General features: G+C 48.7%; 2 protein-coding genes across 2 annotated transcripts in view; both read left to right on the forward strand.

The window, feature by feature from the left end:
* FOXR1 (forkhead box R1) overlaps positions 1-3,954 on the forward strand; it is a 29,582-nt gene extending 25,628 nt beyond the window's left edge. Inside the window, exon 6 of the mRNA XM_066606127.1 lies at positions 3,754-3,954. Within this exon, the coding sequence (XP_066462224.1) occupies positions 3,754-3,782 (29 nt within the window). The 3' untranslated portion in view covers positions 3,783-3,954. The remainder of the gene's footprint in view (positions 1-3,753) is intronic.
* A 2,704-nt stretch (positions 3,955-6,658) lies between these two features.
* TTC36 (tetratricopeptide repeat domain 36) lies at positions 6,659-15,770 on the forward strand. The gene is made up of 3 exons (XM_066606128.1): positions 6,659-6,822; positions 11,478-11,666; positions 13,259-15,770. Exons 1-3 carry the CDS (start codon positions 6,711-6,713, stop codon positions 13,522-13,524), a joined length of 567 nt encoding a protein of 188 aa, XP_066462225.1. The 5' UTR covers positions 6,659-6,710; the 3' UTR covers positions 13,525-15,770.
* Positions 15,771-16,286: the final 516 nt, after the last annotated feature.

A 16,286-nucleotide genomic window follows, 5' to 3' on the forward strand; every position in this document is an offset into this window, starting at 1 on the left:
CTCTGACTCACTCATTCCAGATTGCCCGAGATGTGGCCTTGCGACTTCCAAATCCAGCCTGTCACGTTGGATCAGGTCAGCAGTGGAGGTTACTCTGATAGTGGGTGCTTCCTGGGCCATATGTGTAGGGCCCTTACATGAGCCTCTCTGTACGCCTTCTCAAAGTTCTACCGGGTGCATATTTTTGCATCCGCTGACACCTATCTGGGTCAAAGTTTTGCTAACGGCAATATAACTGACTGCATGCATCCTTGTCTATATCCCACACCCCCGAGGGACTGCTGGGGAATTAGGAGGTTACAGAGCTACACTGCAATCTGCAATCACGGTCTGATCTGTGTTGTGGCCCAAGTCTGCAAGTAGTCCTAGCCTTAGGGCTTTTACCCACTTGCGTTTGTTTTCTCTCTCTCACAACGCAAGAAAAAAAACTCTCCTCGCAGCGCAAGAAAAACGTAGCGCTAGCCCCATTGAAAACATAGGGAGTATATCGCTGACTTCTGCCACAGCTGTGATAGCTGTGGCAGAAGTCAGTGATTATATACCATTGCTTTCAATGGGGTCGGTGCTGCTGTTGCCGGCCCCATTGAAAGCAGTGGATTGTAGGCAACCCCCGCAGCATGATTTTTGGGGAAGGGCTTGAAATATAAGCCCTTCCCTGAAAATCATCCCTAAGTGGTGAAAAAAAAAATTATATGCTTCCCTCTCTGCTGCTCATTTGCATCCTCCGGCTGGCTCCCCTGCACTGCTGTCAAGCTCTTTCAGCAGGCGGGGATTTAAGCGGCCCCGCCTCCTGAAAGGGCTGCGCTGACTGGCTGAGCGCTCAGCCAATTACAGGCAGCGCTTAGCTATTCATTGATGAACAATTGTACGTGTGATCATTTGTTCTCCTATAGTCTGATCAGCCTAGGTAAAGGCATGGTAAACAAGCGCCAATCTCTGACTGGCACTCATTTAAAGGGTTTCTCCAGTTTTAAACCATTGATGGCCTATTCTTGGGGCATCAATAGTTGATTGCAAGGGGCCCATCACCAAGAACCCCTGCCGATCAGCTATTCTCTCGGCTGGTACACTTGTGCACTGAGCTGGTTCCTGCTGCAAGTAGACAGCTCCGTTCTCACTGCAGTGGCCAGGCTCAATATTGCAGGCAAAGTTTCCAGTCCAGTGGGAGCTCTTTCTGTAATACTAAGCCTGGCCACTACAGTGAAAACAGAGTTGTCTGCTACTTGCAGAAATCTGCTTAGTTCAATAGTCTGGCAAATGGCTGATCAGCAGGGGTCCCAAGCTTAGGATAGGTCCTCTACTATTGATGACCTATCCTAAGAACAGCCATTAATAGTTTACAACTGGATAACCCATATAAACATTGCTGGACAAGTCCTGTAAAAGGGCCTTCAAAGTTAGGTGAAATGTAAGTATGAACAAGTGTTGTAGCCGACCAATGACAGTCACTGAGGAAAGAACTCGGCTGGGTTTAAAAGTTATCTGATAGTTGGATGAAGGATCTTTTCTTGCTCAGGAATGATCCAGAAGGCGTTCCTCCATCTGTTGTTGAGCGGGTCCGGCCAGTTTGAACAACTGTAGTTGTCAATATAGACTAAAATGTACAGTCTGTCTGCAAGACTGTTGTTCAGCCATCCGCTTCCATCTAATGTGTGGCAGCCTTCAGGCAGAGCGGATTGGCTGCGGGTTTTCTGTTTGGAAAATCTGCAACATTTCCGTCTGGAGGATCGGCTTTTTAAATTCTCGACCGGCGCTACAGATTTTGCAGCAGATTTTCTGTGTATTTTCCACACAAACTGCTATGGTAAATTTTGCACCAAATCTGCAGCTTTTGGTGAGGATTTTACTGTGGATTTCTGCCTCTCTATTGAAGTCTATTGACCAAAATCCATGCTCATTCGGGATGTTTTCACTGAAGTCTCGCAGCGCTAAGAAAAATCTGCGCTATCGCCCATTGTTCTCAATGGGGATGGCGGCAGCAGCGGCAGCCCCACTAAAATTATAGGGAGTACATTGCGATCCCCTGACACAGCTGTGGCAGTTATGGCAGGGGATTCCTTCATCCTCGTGGAATTCAATGAATGGCTGAGCGCTGTGACCAATCACAGGCAGCGCTCAGCTGTCATTTAATGATGGCTGGGTGCTGCCTCTGGTCACAGGCGCTCAGACAATCAGAGGCAGTGCTTTCTGTGGGCAGGGATTTGTCAATCCCCAGCCTCCAAAAGACCGAACACGACTGCCGGGGCCGGAGAGAAGAGCCGGACAACTCTTCTAGGGGAGTAAAAAAAATTTATTTATTTTTTTGCAGGTAGGGCTGATTCTTCAGGGAAGGGCTTATATTTCAAGCCCTTACCCAAAAATCCTCGCTGCGATGGTTGCCTGCAGCCCATTGCTTTCAATGGGGCGGCAGCATCGCTGGCCCCATTGAAAGCAATGGGATAGCATCGCGGACCTCTGCCACAGCTGTCACAGAGGATTCCTTCATCCATGCGGTTCCCTCAGGGATGAAGGAATTCCCTGCCATAGCTGTCACATCTGTGTCAGAGGAGCGTGATGCACTCCCTATGTTTTCAATGGGGCTGCCGCCGGCCCCACTGACAGCAATGGACGATAGCGCAGATTTTTCTTGGCGCTGCGAGGCTTCAGCGAAAAGATTGAAAATCATTGGTTTCATAATCATGAGTTTTCACTCGCTCTCGCATGTCGCTGGTGGTAGGGGCCCTCCATGAACACGCTGCGGTCCACGCTACATGTCCGTTTCTGCGCGGGTTTTGTGCAGATCTAATCTGCAGCGTGTGGATTAGATGTTTTTAAACTCTCCTCCACATTGCTGGTGCCACAGATTGATTAATTTTTTTTCTGTGTGGAGGGTCTGCACGGAAAACCCGCTGCAAATCCACCCCATGTGAACGCCTCCTTAGGGTATCTTCACATGTGCCGTATTCGCTGTGTTGCAGATTCCCCCTTGGTATTACAAAGGGTGATATTCGTGCTCAGACCTGCAGCAAACAGTTGGCATCCTGCGGATTCTGCTCAGAATTTCTGTACCATGTGGATGAGATTTGTCGGACTCATCATCTCTTCTTGCCCCCTCCCTGAGGACAGCGCCAGGTGGTGATGAGCTGATTACAACAATGTCTGCTTTATGTATCTCTGCAGTAGTTTGGGAGAAACTTGCATTTTATTAGTAGCAGCCAGACATACAGGATTATCAGAAGTAGTCCTGGATATTTATCATCTGCAGGCTAGCTCCACCCAACGGTCCTCCAGCCAATGATTGTCAGCTTTCTCACTACATATAGTAGTCAATGATTGGTTGGAGGGCGTGGTGGGTGTGGCCAGCTTGCAGCTCATGAACATACAGGACTACTTCTGTGTCTCTGCTACTACAGTAATTAAATGTGTATTTCTCCCAAATTTACAGATCCGCACAGCAGACGTATCCCTATCGGTGTGACGGGCGCTACTCTATGAAGCTCTGAGAGGGGCAAAAACACGATGCCAGTCTCTTTAACCCTCGTCCTCCTGGTTTGTACTGTACATCCAGAATCTCGGCAGATTTACGTCCTGCGGCGTACAGACTGCTGATACGTTTCTTGCTGCCTTATTTGCGGCTGCGGTTTGTATTTGATGCAGTTCATGTTTCTTCATTCTCTTTGTCCATCAGACCTTGCAGGGATCTCAGGATGTCTCGCTAATCTAATTAGCCGTTAACCCTCGCTTCACCTTCTGTTAATCTCTCTCATTCTCTAGCGCTGATGGATTTGTTGTTCGGGATGTGACCTTCCTGCCTTCGACTCTTCCAGAAAATCTTGTTTTTTCTGCGTTTTCCAGCGGATCTCGCCGCCGGGACCCAAATATCTAAACACGAATATGTAAAATATACCTGAAGCTCAGGTGCTTTCCTTTGTTTTCTCACCTGTGTTGTGCTTATCGGATGTTGTGCACAATAAAATAATTGCACAGTCTGCAGCCGGCCGCTCGCTTGGTTTTATTATTTGGAGGTTTTTCTGTATGCGGATAAAGTAACATTCAGATAATCTGATTTCCCAAAAGACCAAACAAATAGAGAATGAACAGTGCGGATCCGAGTGTCATAAATCCGAGCACAAATAGAGGAAAAATATGGTGCGAAATCCCCGATTGCAGTTTTGCCCAGTTCTGCACAATGTAATGTTGGCCTGCGGTATGACTAGTATCTGCGCTGCGGTGAGGGGAAGGAGCCGGTCTGGTACTAACGGGCCCCAGGATGTTCACATAACAGTCCAATTAATGGATACACATTACAAAAGGCATAGAAGCCGAACGCTGCGTGCAAAAAACTATTTTTATTGTGTCGTGAAAGGTACAAAAGGATAGAACCCGTTGGAACCCACACAGGGTGTTGTTCAGCTACCCGAGGAGAGGAAGAGCCTCTGTGGGCTGAACCACGTTCTATTATTTTGCACCTTTTATGACACAATTAAAGTAGTTTGATGCACACAGTGTACCTGCAGGGGGCGCTCCAGTGATGGCACTATCTGATGATCTGGCATGCTGAGGCTAATATCTGGACACGCTCTGTATTCCTCACTTCCAGCAGCAGACGTGGCATGCTGGCACTGTTGTGCAGGTGCCAGGGTCTATATGGCCGCTGGAGAGACCCCGGGGACATCCATTATATTCACATAAGGTTTCCTGAAAACGGAGAATCTGTACTTTTTAGGTTCCATCTGTTTTTGTTGATCAGATTGGTAAAATTATGAAATTGACAATTATGATGATGATCCAGGATAATACATTGAAGCTGCCATCCAGAAGCAAAGGGAGATGTGTGGGTATTCCTAGTCCTGTGGGTGTTTAGTGGAAAGTGACAAGGCGGGGTGGGGGGGTAGGAGCACATAATGGATGTCTGTACAGCCGCACGTGGGGCTCCTTAGTGTAAAGTCTGATGTGACTCCATGTGCTGAGGATAGGGAAGCAGTTATCTGGTTTTCACAATCCACTCCACCCTGTAACGGCTGCTCATGGGGCTTCCTCAGCGCTATCTGGTTCTGTCATCCATCCGGCTACCTTTACAATCTGCTCTTACTCCCGCTGCGTCTGCCGTCAGGTGACTCCAACAAGCCCTGGAAGCATGCGGGGGGACATAAAGTCCTCGGAGCATTTTTCTTTTCCAGGAGAAACCTCTTTATTTTAATCCATGGAAGGACAGACAACGTTTCGCCCGCTGCCAGCTAGTGATAAGGAGAATCTCATCATCAGCGCTGTTGCGGGGTTCTCATGGACCGCATTGTGAAACCCTGATGACTGGTTCCTTTATCTGAAATGCTGGATGCCCTGAAACCAAGTGAAGATGTTCGCGAGCCGCATTATACACAACGTGTTCCTGAAGACTCGCGGCTCAACGCAGACAAACACAAAGCAAAGGGGTGTAAACTGGCCAAGAAGTTCTGAAGTAGAATTCCCCCCCCCCCCCCACTCTTTATCCCTTTAGTACATTTACATGACTTGTTCAATCTCGTGAGGTGGAGACGGAGAACACGCTGTCCGCAGGGGTCCGCTCAGCGGTTATGATGACTTGTATTGTTTGGGTGGGTTATCGTATGTTCTATGTATATTGGGCCTCTTTCAGACAAGCGGCAGCGATATCACATCTGTGTTCTGTGTGATAGCGCTGTTTTTTTTGTGGTGATTTTGTGTCGCGCAACTTTGTAGCACTCTTTTGCCGGGGATTTTCGGGGGGCTTCAAATACAAGGCCCACCCTGAAAATAAGCCCTAGCTGCATTAAAATATAAAAAACCACAATACATCACCTAACCGTTGCCGTCTGCTCTGCCGCACATCTCCTTGCAGGTCCCCAATTACTGCGGCGCTCGATGAACCTATCAGAGTCAGCGCTTCCTGGAGGCGGGGTTTTTGAAACTCCAATCCAGGAAGCGCAGTCTGAAGACTTCAAACAAGTACCTGGGACTTGCGATGAGACGTGCGGCGGAGCGTACGGCGGCTGCTAGGTGATATATTGTATTTTTTAAATGCAACCAGGGCTTATTTTTGGGGTAGGGCTTCTATTTTAAGCCCCCTCGAAAACTTTGCCAAAAGAGTGCTACAAAGTCGCACAACTTTGTGGCAACACAAAATCGCAATTTTGCCGCGAGACAATGCAGTGATATCACACAGATGCGACATCGCTGTCGTCCGTGAAGCAGCCTAATACTTAGGACTGGATAAATGTCAAGAAATTCAGGGCTAATTGTCTTCAAATGTAACTTCAGTAACGATGATCTGTACATTATACTGTACGTGAAGTGGCGCCACAACTCGTCCTGCAGGAGCCGCGCCGCCGTCTAGTTGTGTCAGCGCAAAAATACAGAAAGAATTAGGTTTTTGAAGGTGGGGAATTGGAAATAAAAATGGCTGCAGCAGGAAGGGGTTAACAGCTCAGGCAGGGACCGCAGTGCGGAATATGCAGGGGATCCGTATAACATAACCACAAGATCTACTGCACGTGTTTAACCCCTCGAGTGCCTGAGAGACAGTAAAGGGAGGCATCTGCTCCACATCTGCTTCTGCAATACTTTGTGCTTCCTGCCAGCAGATGTCAGCCGCCTCTGGACAGCGGCCACCTCCACCCCTCTCGGTGATTGGGCGCTGCAGCTACTCCCTAAACTTGTGGCTTAGGTCGCTCCTGTCCCAGCAGCTGCAGTGCTAGTCCTTCCAGAGGTGGACGATGTGCACCCCGAGGGACTCCGCCGTCCTGCACGCTATATTTAATCCTAACGCTCCATTTGGTGATACTTGTGAGGGTGAAGATAATGACGCCCGAGAGGAGGCGGATCTGGGTGAGTTCTGTAATACACAATGCATGTCGCTAACGAGTAAAATGCTACATAGCGTACAGGCTGCATCCTCGCCGGGTCGCCCCGGAGGGATCGCGCTCCATTGGGACTTATTTTCTAGATGCAGCCTAACATATTTTTCTGCAATTTGCAAAAAAGTCACTTTCAATCAAATGGGCACGAGGGGGTAATGATTCTCCTCATGGAGACAGCCCAATAACATAAGGAGGCTTATAAGCCATGCAATGCTCCCTGGGTAAAGATATATGCAAATTAGCTATCCATAAAACAAGCCGCATTACTTTGCTGTGAGAAGAGAATAACTTTTGTCATTAAAGCAACCCTCTGGTCCTGGAGAGAGCGGCTTATATTACCGGCTGTTAGCCCGCCGCGCCATTGTCCCTCCGATGATCAGAATGCGACCCGTTTTCAATAGAGCAAGATGGGAGCTGCGATCTTCTGTTGAATGCGCCCAGTAAGTATCGTCTTCACGCTGCTCTCTGACTGCCCGGCGCTGATCACGTGAGCGGTACACAGGTAGTCTAAGGGCTCACCCGTTTTTTTGGTGGTCCATTGATTTCCATTCCACTCACACCTGCGGTTTTTTCACGCGTGTATAAAGCTCAGCATGTCCAACTTTGTTGGCTATTCCGCATGTAATATCCGCTAATATCGGCGATGGAAGTTTCACTTGCGCAACAAATATGTCTGTACAAACGTGTAACCGCTGCGTACTTCATATTTTCCAATGCGTGAACAATATACGTAATTTGCGGGATCCAGACGCCCGTGTAAGTGAGCCCTAACACAATGTAGATCAGCTGTTCAGATCTCCATGGCAGCCATCCTGGATGAACCAACAGGTTCACGCGAGACGCACAAATATGAGCCCCATGCTTTAGAATAGGATCATACACATGAGCGATGCGAGGCGGGAAACAAATGGCGGCATGTTCTATTCAGCTCGGTGATCTCGCATCGCAGCCCCATTGTTTTCAACGGGGACGGCGGCAGCTCCGGTGCCACTGAACACAATGGAAAAACCGCCGCGATCCTCTGTTGCTGCTGGGATAGCCGCGCCGGAGGATCCCCGAACTGATGAAGGCTGTTTTCACATGAAGACACCTAGCATCCCTGGGGAAAATTGTACATGGCGGGGAGCGCGACATGGGGGTGGGGATTCACGGCCCAATAGCGCCCCCACATGTGTGAAGTTAGCCTAACGCTGTAGTCCACACAAAGACATAACAGCATCACAAAGGCTATCGGTGTAGATGATATTTAACTAAAGATGAGCGAACGTGCTCGGCCACGCCCCTTTTTCGCCCGAATACCGCGATTTCCGAGTACTTCCGTACTTGGGCGAAAAAATTCGGGGGGCGCCGTGGCGGCACGGGGGGTAGCAGTGGGGAGTGGGGGGGAGAGGGAGAGAGAGAGGGCTCCCCCCTGTTCCCCGCTGCTACCCCCCGTGCCCCCACGCCTCTCCCCGCCCCCCCCCAAATCTTTTCACCTGAGTACTGAAGTACTCGAAAATGGCGATACTCGGGTGCGTAAGTACTCGAAACGAGTACGTTCGCTCATCTCTATATTTAACCCCTCAGTGACCGGCCTATCTTGCACCTTTATGACCGCAACTTTTGTTTTTACATCGTTGCATAACAAGAGCCACAACACTTTTATTTTTTCATCATCGTAGCCGCATGAGGCCTGGTATCTGATAATGGCACCACTAGGGGGTACACATCATGTATTGTTTAACTTTGATTTTTTTTTTGGAGTATGGAAAACAAACAAACATTATTGCTTTTAGGTGAATAAATGAAGCGTTACGGTTTTTCCGCAGGATATATATATACTGATTGGTACTTACATCGCCATCATCCACGACCCATAAAATGTATATTTTTACCCAATAAACTGTGGGGGACGCCTTGTTTTTGCGAGACGAGCTGTCCTTACCTTTCATACCATTTTGGCGACTTTTGGTAACTTTTTAGTGTGTTTTTTTTGGAGGAGGCTGATGAATGCTAATCTTGGGGTTTTTTTGGGTCTCTTCTTGCACGTTTTTTCACGTCAATGGAACTTTCTAATCTTAAAAATGCATTGCACAAATAGCGCAAAGCACCAGCTAGACCAGGCATCCATAGACTTCTATGGGCAGCGTAAGAAATCCCCAACCCCCCCCCTTCCAGTAATTCATCTCCGTCCCTTCATTACCAGAGATGCACTTCGACCTCTAGTGGCCGCGCTTTATTGGGGTATTTCAGCACAAAAGTATCATTTTAGGTAAATAATTTGCGCTTCTCCCCGTTTTGCTGGTCTTCCTGTGATCACAGGTTCTTGAGTGCGGCGACCATCTGAAATGTTATATTATTTGGCAGCGGATTCTGAGCAAACATCAGGTTACTGATTGGCCAGAGCGCACAAATGATGTCACCGGTACTTGTTTTATGGCGCTCCGGAGTCTAAAATCCGTTTATTCTGCAAAAGAAGCCTGTTCATTCTGGCTCCATGAGAATTAGGCGCTGCAGATCCCATGTATGTGAGGCCCGGGCTTCCTAACGGGTTCCTTCACATGAGCAATGTTTTGTAGGCTGCTACATTGCAAAGAAAAAATAATGGCAGCGCGACGAATAGTGCCGCGATTTGCTATTTTGTATCCCATGTTTCCTTCCTATTTGCTGCATAGCATCGCATGAAAACGTGGTTTTCATGCAGTACGATGGAACTTTTACAGTAGGAAATCCTACTGTTTGTGCCTAAAATAAGCCCTAGCTGCAAAAAACCCACAATGCATTACCTAACATCAGGCGCCGTCCGCTCCACCGCACTTGTTTGTAGTCTTCAGTCAGTGCTTCCTGGTCAGGGGTTTCAAAAAGCCCGCCTCCCAGAAGCGGTGGCTGTGATTGGTTCATTGAGCGCTGCAGTGATTGTCTGAGCAGCGGCGCTCGAAAACTAATCAGAGGCAGCGCTTCCTGGAGGCAGGCTTTATGAAACCCCTGACCAGGAAGCGCTGGCTGAAGACTACAAACACGTACTGCAGAACTTCCGGAGAAATGCGTCGGAGTGGACAGCGCCTGTTAGGTAATGTATTGGGTTCTTTATGCAGTTAGGGCTTATTTTCAGGGTATGGCTTATATTTCAAGCCCCCCTGAAAATTCCAGCAAGAACTCTACACAGTTGCGTGACTTCGTAGCGCCACAAAGTTGCGATACCACCATGAGAAATCACAGCGATATCTCACAAAACACTAATGCAGTATCGCTGTGATTTCCTCGCAGTGATATCGCTGTTGCCCGTGTGAAAGAGGCCCAAAATTTCCTGTTCTCAGCATGTCTGCATTGGTGCACCAACCGCGACGCCCCCAAGGTGACCGAGAGCGGTATGTGAAGCACCCGATGAGAGTGATTGCTCGTAGCGCCTCCTGGCCCACTGTCTGGGTCAGTGACTGATTCCAACCCTCCAGGCCGCTCGTCCTCAAACCCCCCTGAGATCAATCTACATGGGGATCCGGTGCTGGAGCTCCTCCGATCATGAGAGAGACAGGTCTGTCCATCTTGGTTGCGCTGTGACGACTCCTCGGCAGGAATGACATCACACGTATCCGCCATCCTCAGGTGCAGTTGCTGGCGCACGGTTCGTGGAACGCATCACATCCCCAGCAGCTGCAGACGGCCATCAACATAGAAGGGGGCATTTTTAGCAGAAGAGGGAGAGCCCGAACCGCTGGCAGATGTGAACCACCCATCAGACGCTCCGCGGCTAATTAACATACGGTGCGGGAAGCCATCCTGCAGCTTCATCTAGACGGGACTCACGGCGCACAGAGGCGTAACTTAAAGCTCCCGGGCCCCGATGCAAAACTTGTAACGGGGCCCCCAACTATAATGCTTTATTCATAGTACTGGGCTCCCTATATGGAGAAGAGAGGCCTTATGGGCCCCCTAAGGCTCCTGGGCCCGGGTGTAACCACATCCCTGCATCCTCTATAGTTACCCCCCTGCACAGCGGTAATGGTGCCGGTTTAGCCATCATTCAGTCGCTCATGTGTCGGTATGTTGAGTTTCTTTTAGGCCCTTTTACGCAATCTGATTATTTGGCACAAAACTCTGGGAAATCTTTAAAAGGCGTATGCTTATCTCACGAATCATATTTCAATGTGTCCAAAACAATGCGCTCACCCAGAAGATATATATTTCCAGAATGCTCCGTTCTCCAGATATTACACATGTTGATTCCTCTGGTTGTTTACTGTTCGTTGCCATGGAAACAGACCACCTCTTCTATGAAGAAATAGCAGAGCACAGCGGTAGCGGGTGGCCGGCCTGAGAGCCCCTGCGCTACTGAGACCCCGGGCACCAGATTCAGATGAAAGAAGTGCACAAGTCCCGCCTCCTCTGTTGTTTCCCTGGCAGCAAGCAATAAACAACCAGCGGGCAGAGGAATCAATGGCTGCAGTATGCGGAGAACGGAGCATTGTGCAAACAAACCTCTTCTGGGTGAACACATTGTAATATGATTTCGGAGAAGGGGTCACCCAATTAATGCAGACTTCATTTTTTATTGTTGCTACTTTACAACGTTGTTGAGAATGTGCCTGCAGCCTGTATGTCGGGAGATCCCGCTCTAGAGAGATCACCAGATTTGTCCTCTTACAGACAGCGGATTCCCAGCAGATCTCTTGGAGGCGGCTCTTGCGCTGGAGCGGAGCGGTGTAAAAGCAGCAGAATCTGGGGATGTGAGGACGGCTGTCCAGAAGTTCACTGAGGCTATTGCAATTCTTCCTGATCGCCCGTCTGCATACAACAACCGCGCTCAGGCCCTACGACTAGAGGGGGATGAAACGGGTGAGAAGGTCCCACACTATTGTACAACATGCACTTATGTAAGCTACATCCCAAGAGCAGCCGCACACCACAACTCTGGCCGGCAGCGTGCCGTCTGGCTGGTGATTGGGACAACACATGCACTGCATTTTTTATGAATTACCTCTAGGACGCCCCCTTTCTTTGGATCGATGATTCTCTAGTGCTTGCCCCACCACCATCACTCTAACCACTTAGATGCTGCAGTTGGTATTGGCCTCAGCATCTGAGGGGCTAAACAGATGGAACTCCCAAAACCACATGACAAAATGGACATCACACTTATTACACTTGTGGCATCCGTGTGTCACTTTCTAAAGCCTACAGCTGGTGAGAACTGCTGCACTCTGAGCTAGTTTCTCGCTTAAATTATAGTGAATTTGATTGGCTGCGGACAGCCCCTCCCTCAGACAAGCTCCACCTACTGAGAGTAAGACTGGCCCGTAGCGCCTCCTGGCCCACTGTCTGGGTCAGCGACTGCTTCCAACCCCCGAGAAGACTCTCCAGGCCGCTCGTCCTCAAACGCCCCTGAGTCCATCTACATGGGGATAAGAGGGATTATGAAATTGTATTTGCTGCAGGATTTTGGGTGCAGGACGCTCTCCTTAGTTTCACAGTGAGGCACATTACAAGCCCCGTTGACCCACAGTGGAAACGATCTGCGGTGGCCTCTTGGCGTGCAGCGGATTTTGCAATCTTCGCCATCCTCAGTCTCTTGCAGATCTGCCGCAGATTTAATTTATTTCAATGCAAGAATTAAAATCTATAACTGCATCCGCGCCAAAATCCACAACACGGATAAATTATACGCTTTGTGTGTAATTAGCCTAAAGTTACATCTAGGCAATCCTATCAGGAAATCTCCTTCTGATTCATAGAGTTCTATCACTTTGTTTCACATGCAGGAATCAAGAAAGTAGAAAAAAACCTTCGTTCTCAATCATTTTTTTATGAATATTACAGTATTATGTAAGATGAACCAATGACTTAAATAGCAAGGGTGAGGCAAAAGTCTGGACACACCAGTATAAATAGTGCAATGAGAAAAGTGACTCCCAATGTGTCAAAACATTAATTGGGAGGGAGGCTGCATTTTTTGGTGGAGCTGATGTTTTCGACGATCTTTTTGAATTCTGCTCAGGTTTATCAAACGAGAAGGGGGTCCATGTGATATGTCAGAATTTACTATGAAACACACTGGAAGTGTCAGTTTTGACCTATCGTCACTTGTTTAGGAGTTAAGTGAGGGCAAAGTGGAGAAATTGTGTGTTTCTGAGTAAATGCTTGCAAAATCCAATAGATCACATGACCTGAAAAACCATGAGCTTCAATATAGCATAGTTCAAAATGCCCACCTTAAACAGCTCTTCCCCTAAAAAATGTTCCCACCCCCCCTGCCCCAAATTAATGCTTTCACACATTGGAAATCAATGTTCTCATTATTACACCAATTAAACAGCTGTGTCCAGACTTCTGTCTCACCCTCTATGTAAAGCCGTTTAATAACCCAGTATAGCACAAATTTACCGAAAATGACAAAATATATTAAAGTGAATGTTTTTTTCCCCCACTAGGGGCGCTGCAAGACCTGAACCACGCAGTGGAGCTGAGTAGAGGAGCGGGTATAGCGGGACGTCAGGCTCTGGTCCAAAGAGGATTAATATTACGCCTAAAAGGCAACGATGAAGCGGCTCGGAGCGACTTTCAGAGAGCGGCGCAGCTAGGAAGCGGCTTTGCCAGACAGCAGTTAGTCCTACTAAACCCGTACGCTGCGCTCTGTAACCGCATGCTGAGGGACATGGTGATGAAGCTGCAGGAGCCGGACATCCAGGAGTGCTGATTGTGAGACTGGGCGTAGCAGTTTAATGGGGTTCTCCTGTGATCGGGCAACATCGCTGCTATAGGTTGACTGTCTTAGAAGAAGAAGAGCTGTACTTATCCATCCTCAGCCGCGGGGATCCAGCTCCATTGCCTTGCTGTCCTCCCGGTGATTGTTGTAGATGATCCCCTGACCGCTGCAGCATCACCACCTCCTGGGGGCCATGATACCAGGAGTTCAGAACAGTGACATTACAGCCTCTGATTGGCTGCAGCAGGCAGGTGACTTATGATGTCATCTTCCACGACAATCACTGGGACCAAAGCAAGACAACATTGCTGGATCGCCGTGGCTAAGGACGGTAAGTACAGTGCTTTTTCTTATTTTAATACAGGTAGAGCTATAAGGGTAATGTTGTCCGGTAATGGGACGGCCCCTTTAATAGCAAATCTGTATAGGAGAAGAGATGTTACAATGTGGCGGTGATATTTCTGCTCCGTTGCATAGGATAGCTGCATATATCACATAGTCTTCATGCTATTAAAGGGGCTTTCCAGCACTAAACTATTGATGATGCATCCTCAGAATCGGCCAATCAACTATTAATGACCGAGGTCCACGGCTTGAGATCACCGATCAGTTGATTAAAGTGACAGCGTGAGTGCAGCTGTCATTCTAGTCCGCACCAAGCACAGCACTGTATAGCTGAGGGAGGACCCAAGCAAAGGTGTGGTGCTCCCTTACTGCCCTGGCTGGAACCGAGGCCGTCCTCACTGACAGGGAGGGCGCTGCAGCGTCATTTATTTCAGTCTGCACCAGGCTAGATATACAAGTAGAAGTCAGGGCACCGTGTTCCCGTATTTCAGTCAGCAGGGATACTAGGCTATCATGGCCAGGCTTGGGCCACCTAATGTCAGGTACGGGGTGATTACTTACCTTATCGTAGAACCCCGATAAGCAAGAACCATCATGATCTCAGAGGAAAGCTTGTGAAGCAGACGTGTCGTGTTGCACAAAACATTTATTTATGAAGTTTTGATTTAAATATATAATAAGCCTCTGATCGAAGGTGGATATATAGGCCATACACAAGGCTCTTGTCCCAACAGATCCTAGAGGACGGTCCCTTCAGGTTGGCCATGGATGTCCCCTCTACAATGCGTGTCCACAGGAGCAGCCTCCAAACAGCCCGTAAGGCAGAAACTCCACTTGTGTCCCCTAGGGGGAGCAGCTCACTCCAGCTACACGGCTGCCCGCCAACTACAACCACCTTCCAGTCGGAGATAGCAAGGGCGGCCATACCCCAAAGTCCTACCCCGCTCTGGGGGAGGGCTTCGCTTCCACCCAAAAAACGCTTTCTCAGGCGTGCACATATTTACAAACGCATGTGATCTGCGGAGGGTCCCCTCCTACATAGCGGCTGTGCCTGGTGTAGCATCTCAATCGTAATCACTTGAATGGGACTGAGCTGCTCTTTAGGCCACGTGATCGATGACATCACAGGTCTGAGCAGGTTGGCGCCTTCAATCAGCTGATCGGTAAGCATTCTGGGTATAGGTCATCAATATTCTTATGGTGATTTCACATTTACACGCGGGATTCTTTCTTCCTGTCCCATTTGGGGGATCAGGAATGGAGAATCCCCGCCACCTGAATGGTTCTGTCTCTGGCCAGAACCGAACAGCGCCATTGACTATAATGGGGTCTGCCCGCTTTTTGCCCAGCTGGACACATGCAGTGCTTTTTCTTCCGGTATTTTAAACCGCATCTGCGACGGCACCTCCGGCCGGACATCCAACGCAGATGTGAAACCGGCCTTGGTCCTAGAAAACCCCTTTGTGTGTTTTTATGGTTTTCTTACCCAGAATTAGAGAACAGTTTACAAATCTTTAGAGGTACTAAAATGTAGAACTGCTTTAAGATCGCAGGCGTTGAGGTGATCAGCTGATTGTCCCGCTCTTGGCGCCCCCAGCTGACAGCCGCTCCTTGCAGAGGAATCTACAGCCGGCCTGACTGTTCCTCTGTGGCTAGAGCCGAGCTCTTCTCTAAATGAAACAGCCAGGACCGGCTTACATTGTTAGGATCCTTTATGGATATCCAAAGCACAACGCGGTTCTAACCTCTTCTAGATTCTTCTTCCGAGGTGAAGACGCACGGAGCGGCTTGAAATGTGTTATCGCACTAGAATAGCTACTTTGTTAGTCCGGGTGAGCCTGTTGTAACCATTGTTACGCTGTGTCTTCCATAATAAAACCATCTTCGTATCATCTCCAGTGATCTTGTAAGGAGGGTGTGGGGGTGCCAGACCCCCTTTATTTTTCCCATGAGATTGGGCTTGTGCCAATTATGTGTTGTTTGCATGTTTTGTATTCCAGCCTCTAGTAGTGACTCGGCCTCATGAGTCTTTACTTGACAGCAAACCGCCTCGCCTCTGAGCGCGATATCAGGCCGTGTTTTACGACCCGATATCACGCTCGCCTGTGTGAAGTTAGCTTTAAGCAGCTACTAGATTTTTTTAGTAAGGTTGGAGAACGCCTGTAACATCGGTCATGACGTAACGAGGAAGATGCCCAGCATTTGACGAAGAAGGACAGAGCAAGTATGGCGACTGCGCTACAGAACAAATGTAACCACTTAAGGACTGCCTATTCACTGTAAACGTCCTGGCAGTGCCCGTGCGAGAACGTGTGCCATGCTGAAGATTGCTGCCATTTGCAATGGTTCTGTAGCCTATGTTTCCCTATGGGGCCTTTCTATGTGTTGCATCACACAAAATCACGGTT

The sequence above is a fragment of the Eleutherodactylus coqui genome, chromosome 6 (genome assembly GCF_035609145.1).
Source record: "Eleutherodactylus coqui strain aEleCoq1 chromosome 6, aEleCoq1.hap1, whole genome shotgun sequence".
Taxonomy (NCBI): Eukaryota; Metazoa; Chordata; class Amphibia; order Anura; family Eleutherodactylidae; genus Eleutherodactylus; species Eleutherodactylus coqui.

Bases quoted from the DNA above. Each gene is read 5' to 3' on its own strand.
- TTC36 (XM_066606128.1), top strand. From the start codon at position 6,711: ATGTGCACCCCGAGGGACTCCGCCGTCCTGCACGCTATATTTAATCCT. The intron at 6,823-11,477 runs GTGAGTTCTGTA...GTCCTCTTACAG, and splicing joins CCGAGAGGAGGCGGATCTGG to ACAGCGGATTCCCAGCAGAT. The intron at 11,667-13,258 runs GTGAGAAGGTCC...TTCCCCCACTAG, and splicing joins ACTAGAGGGGGATGAAACGG to GGGCGCTGCAAGACCTGAAC.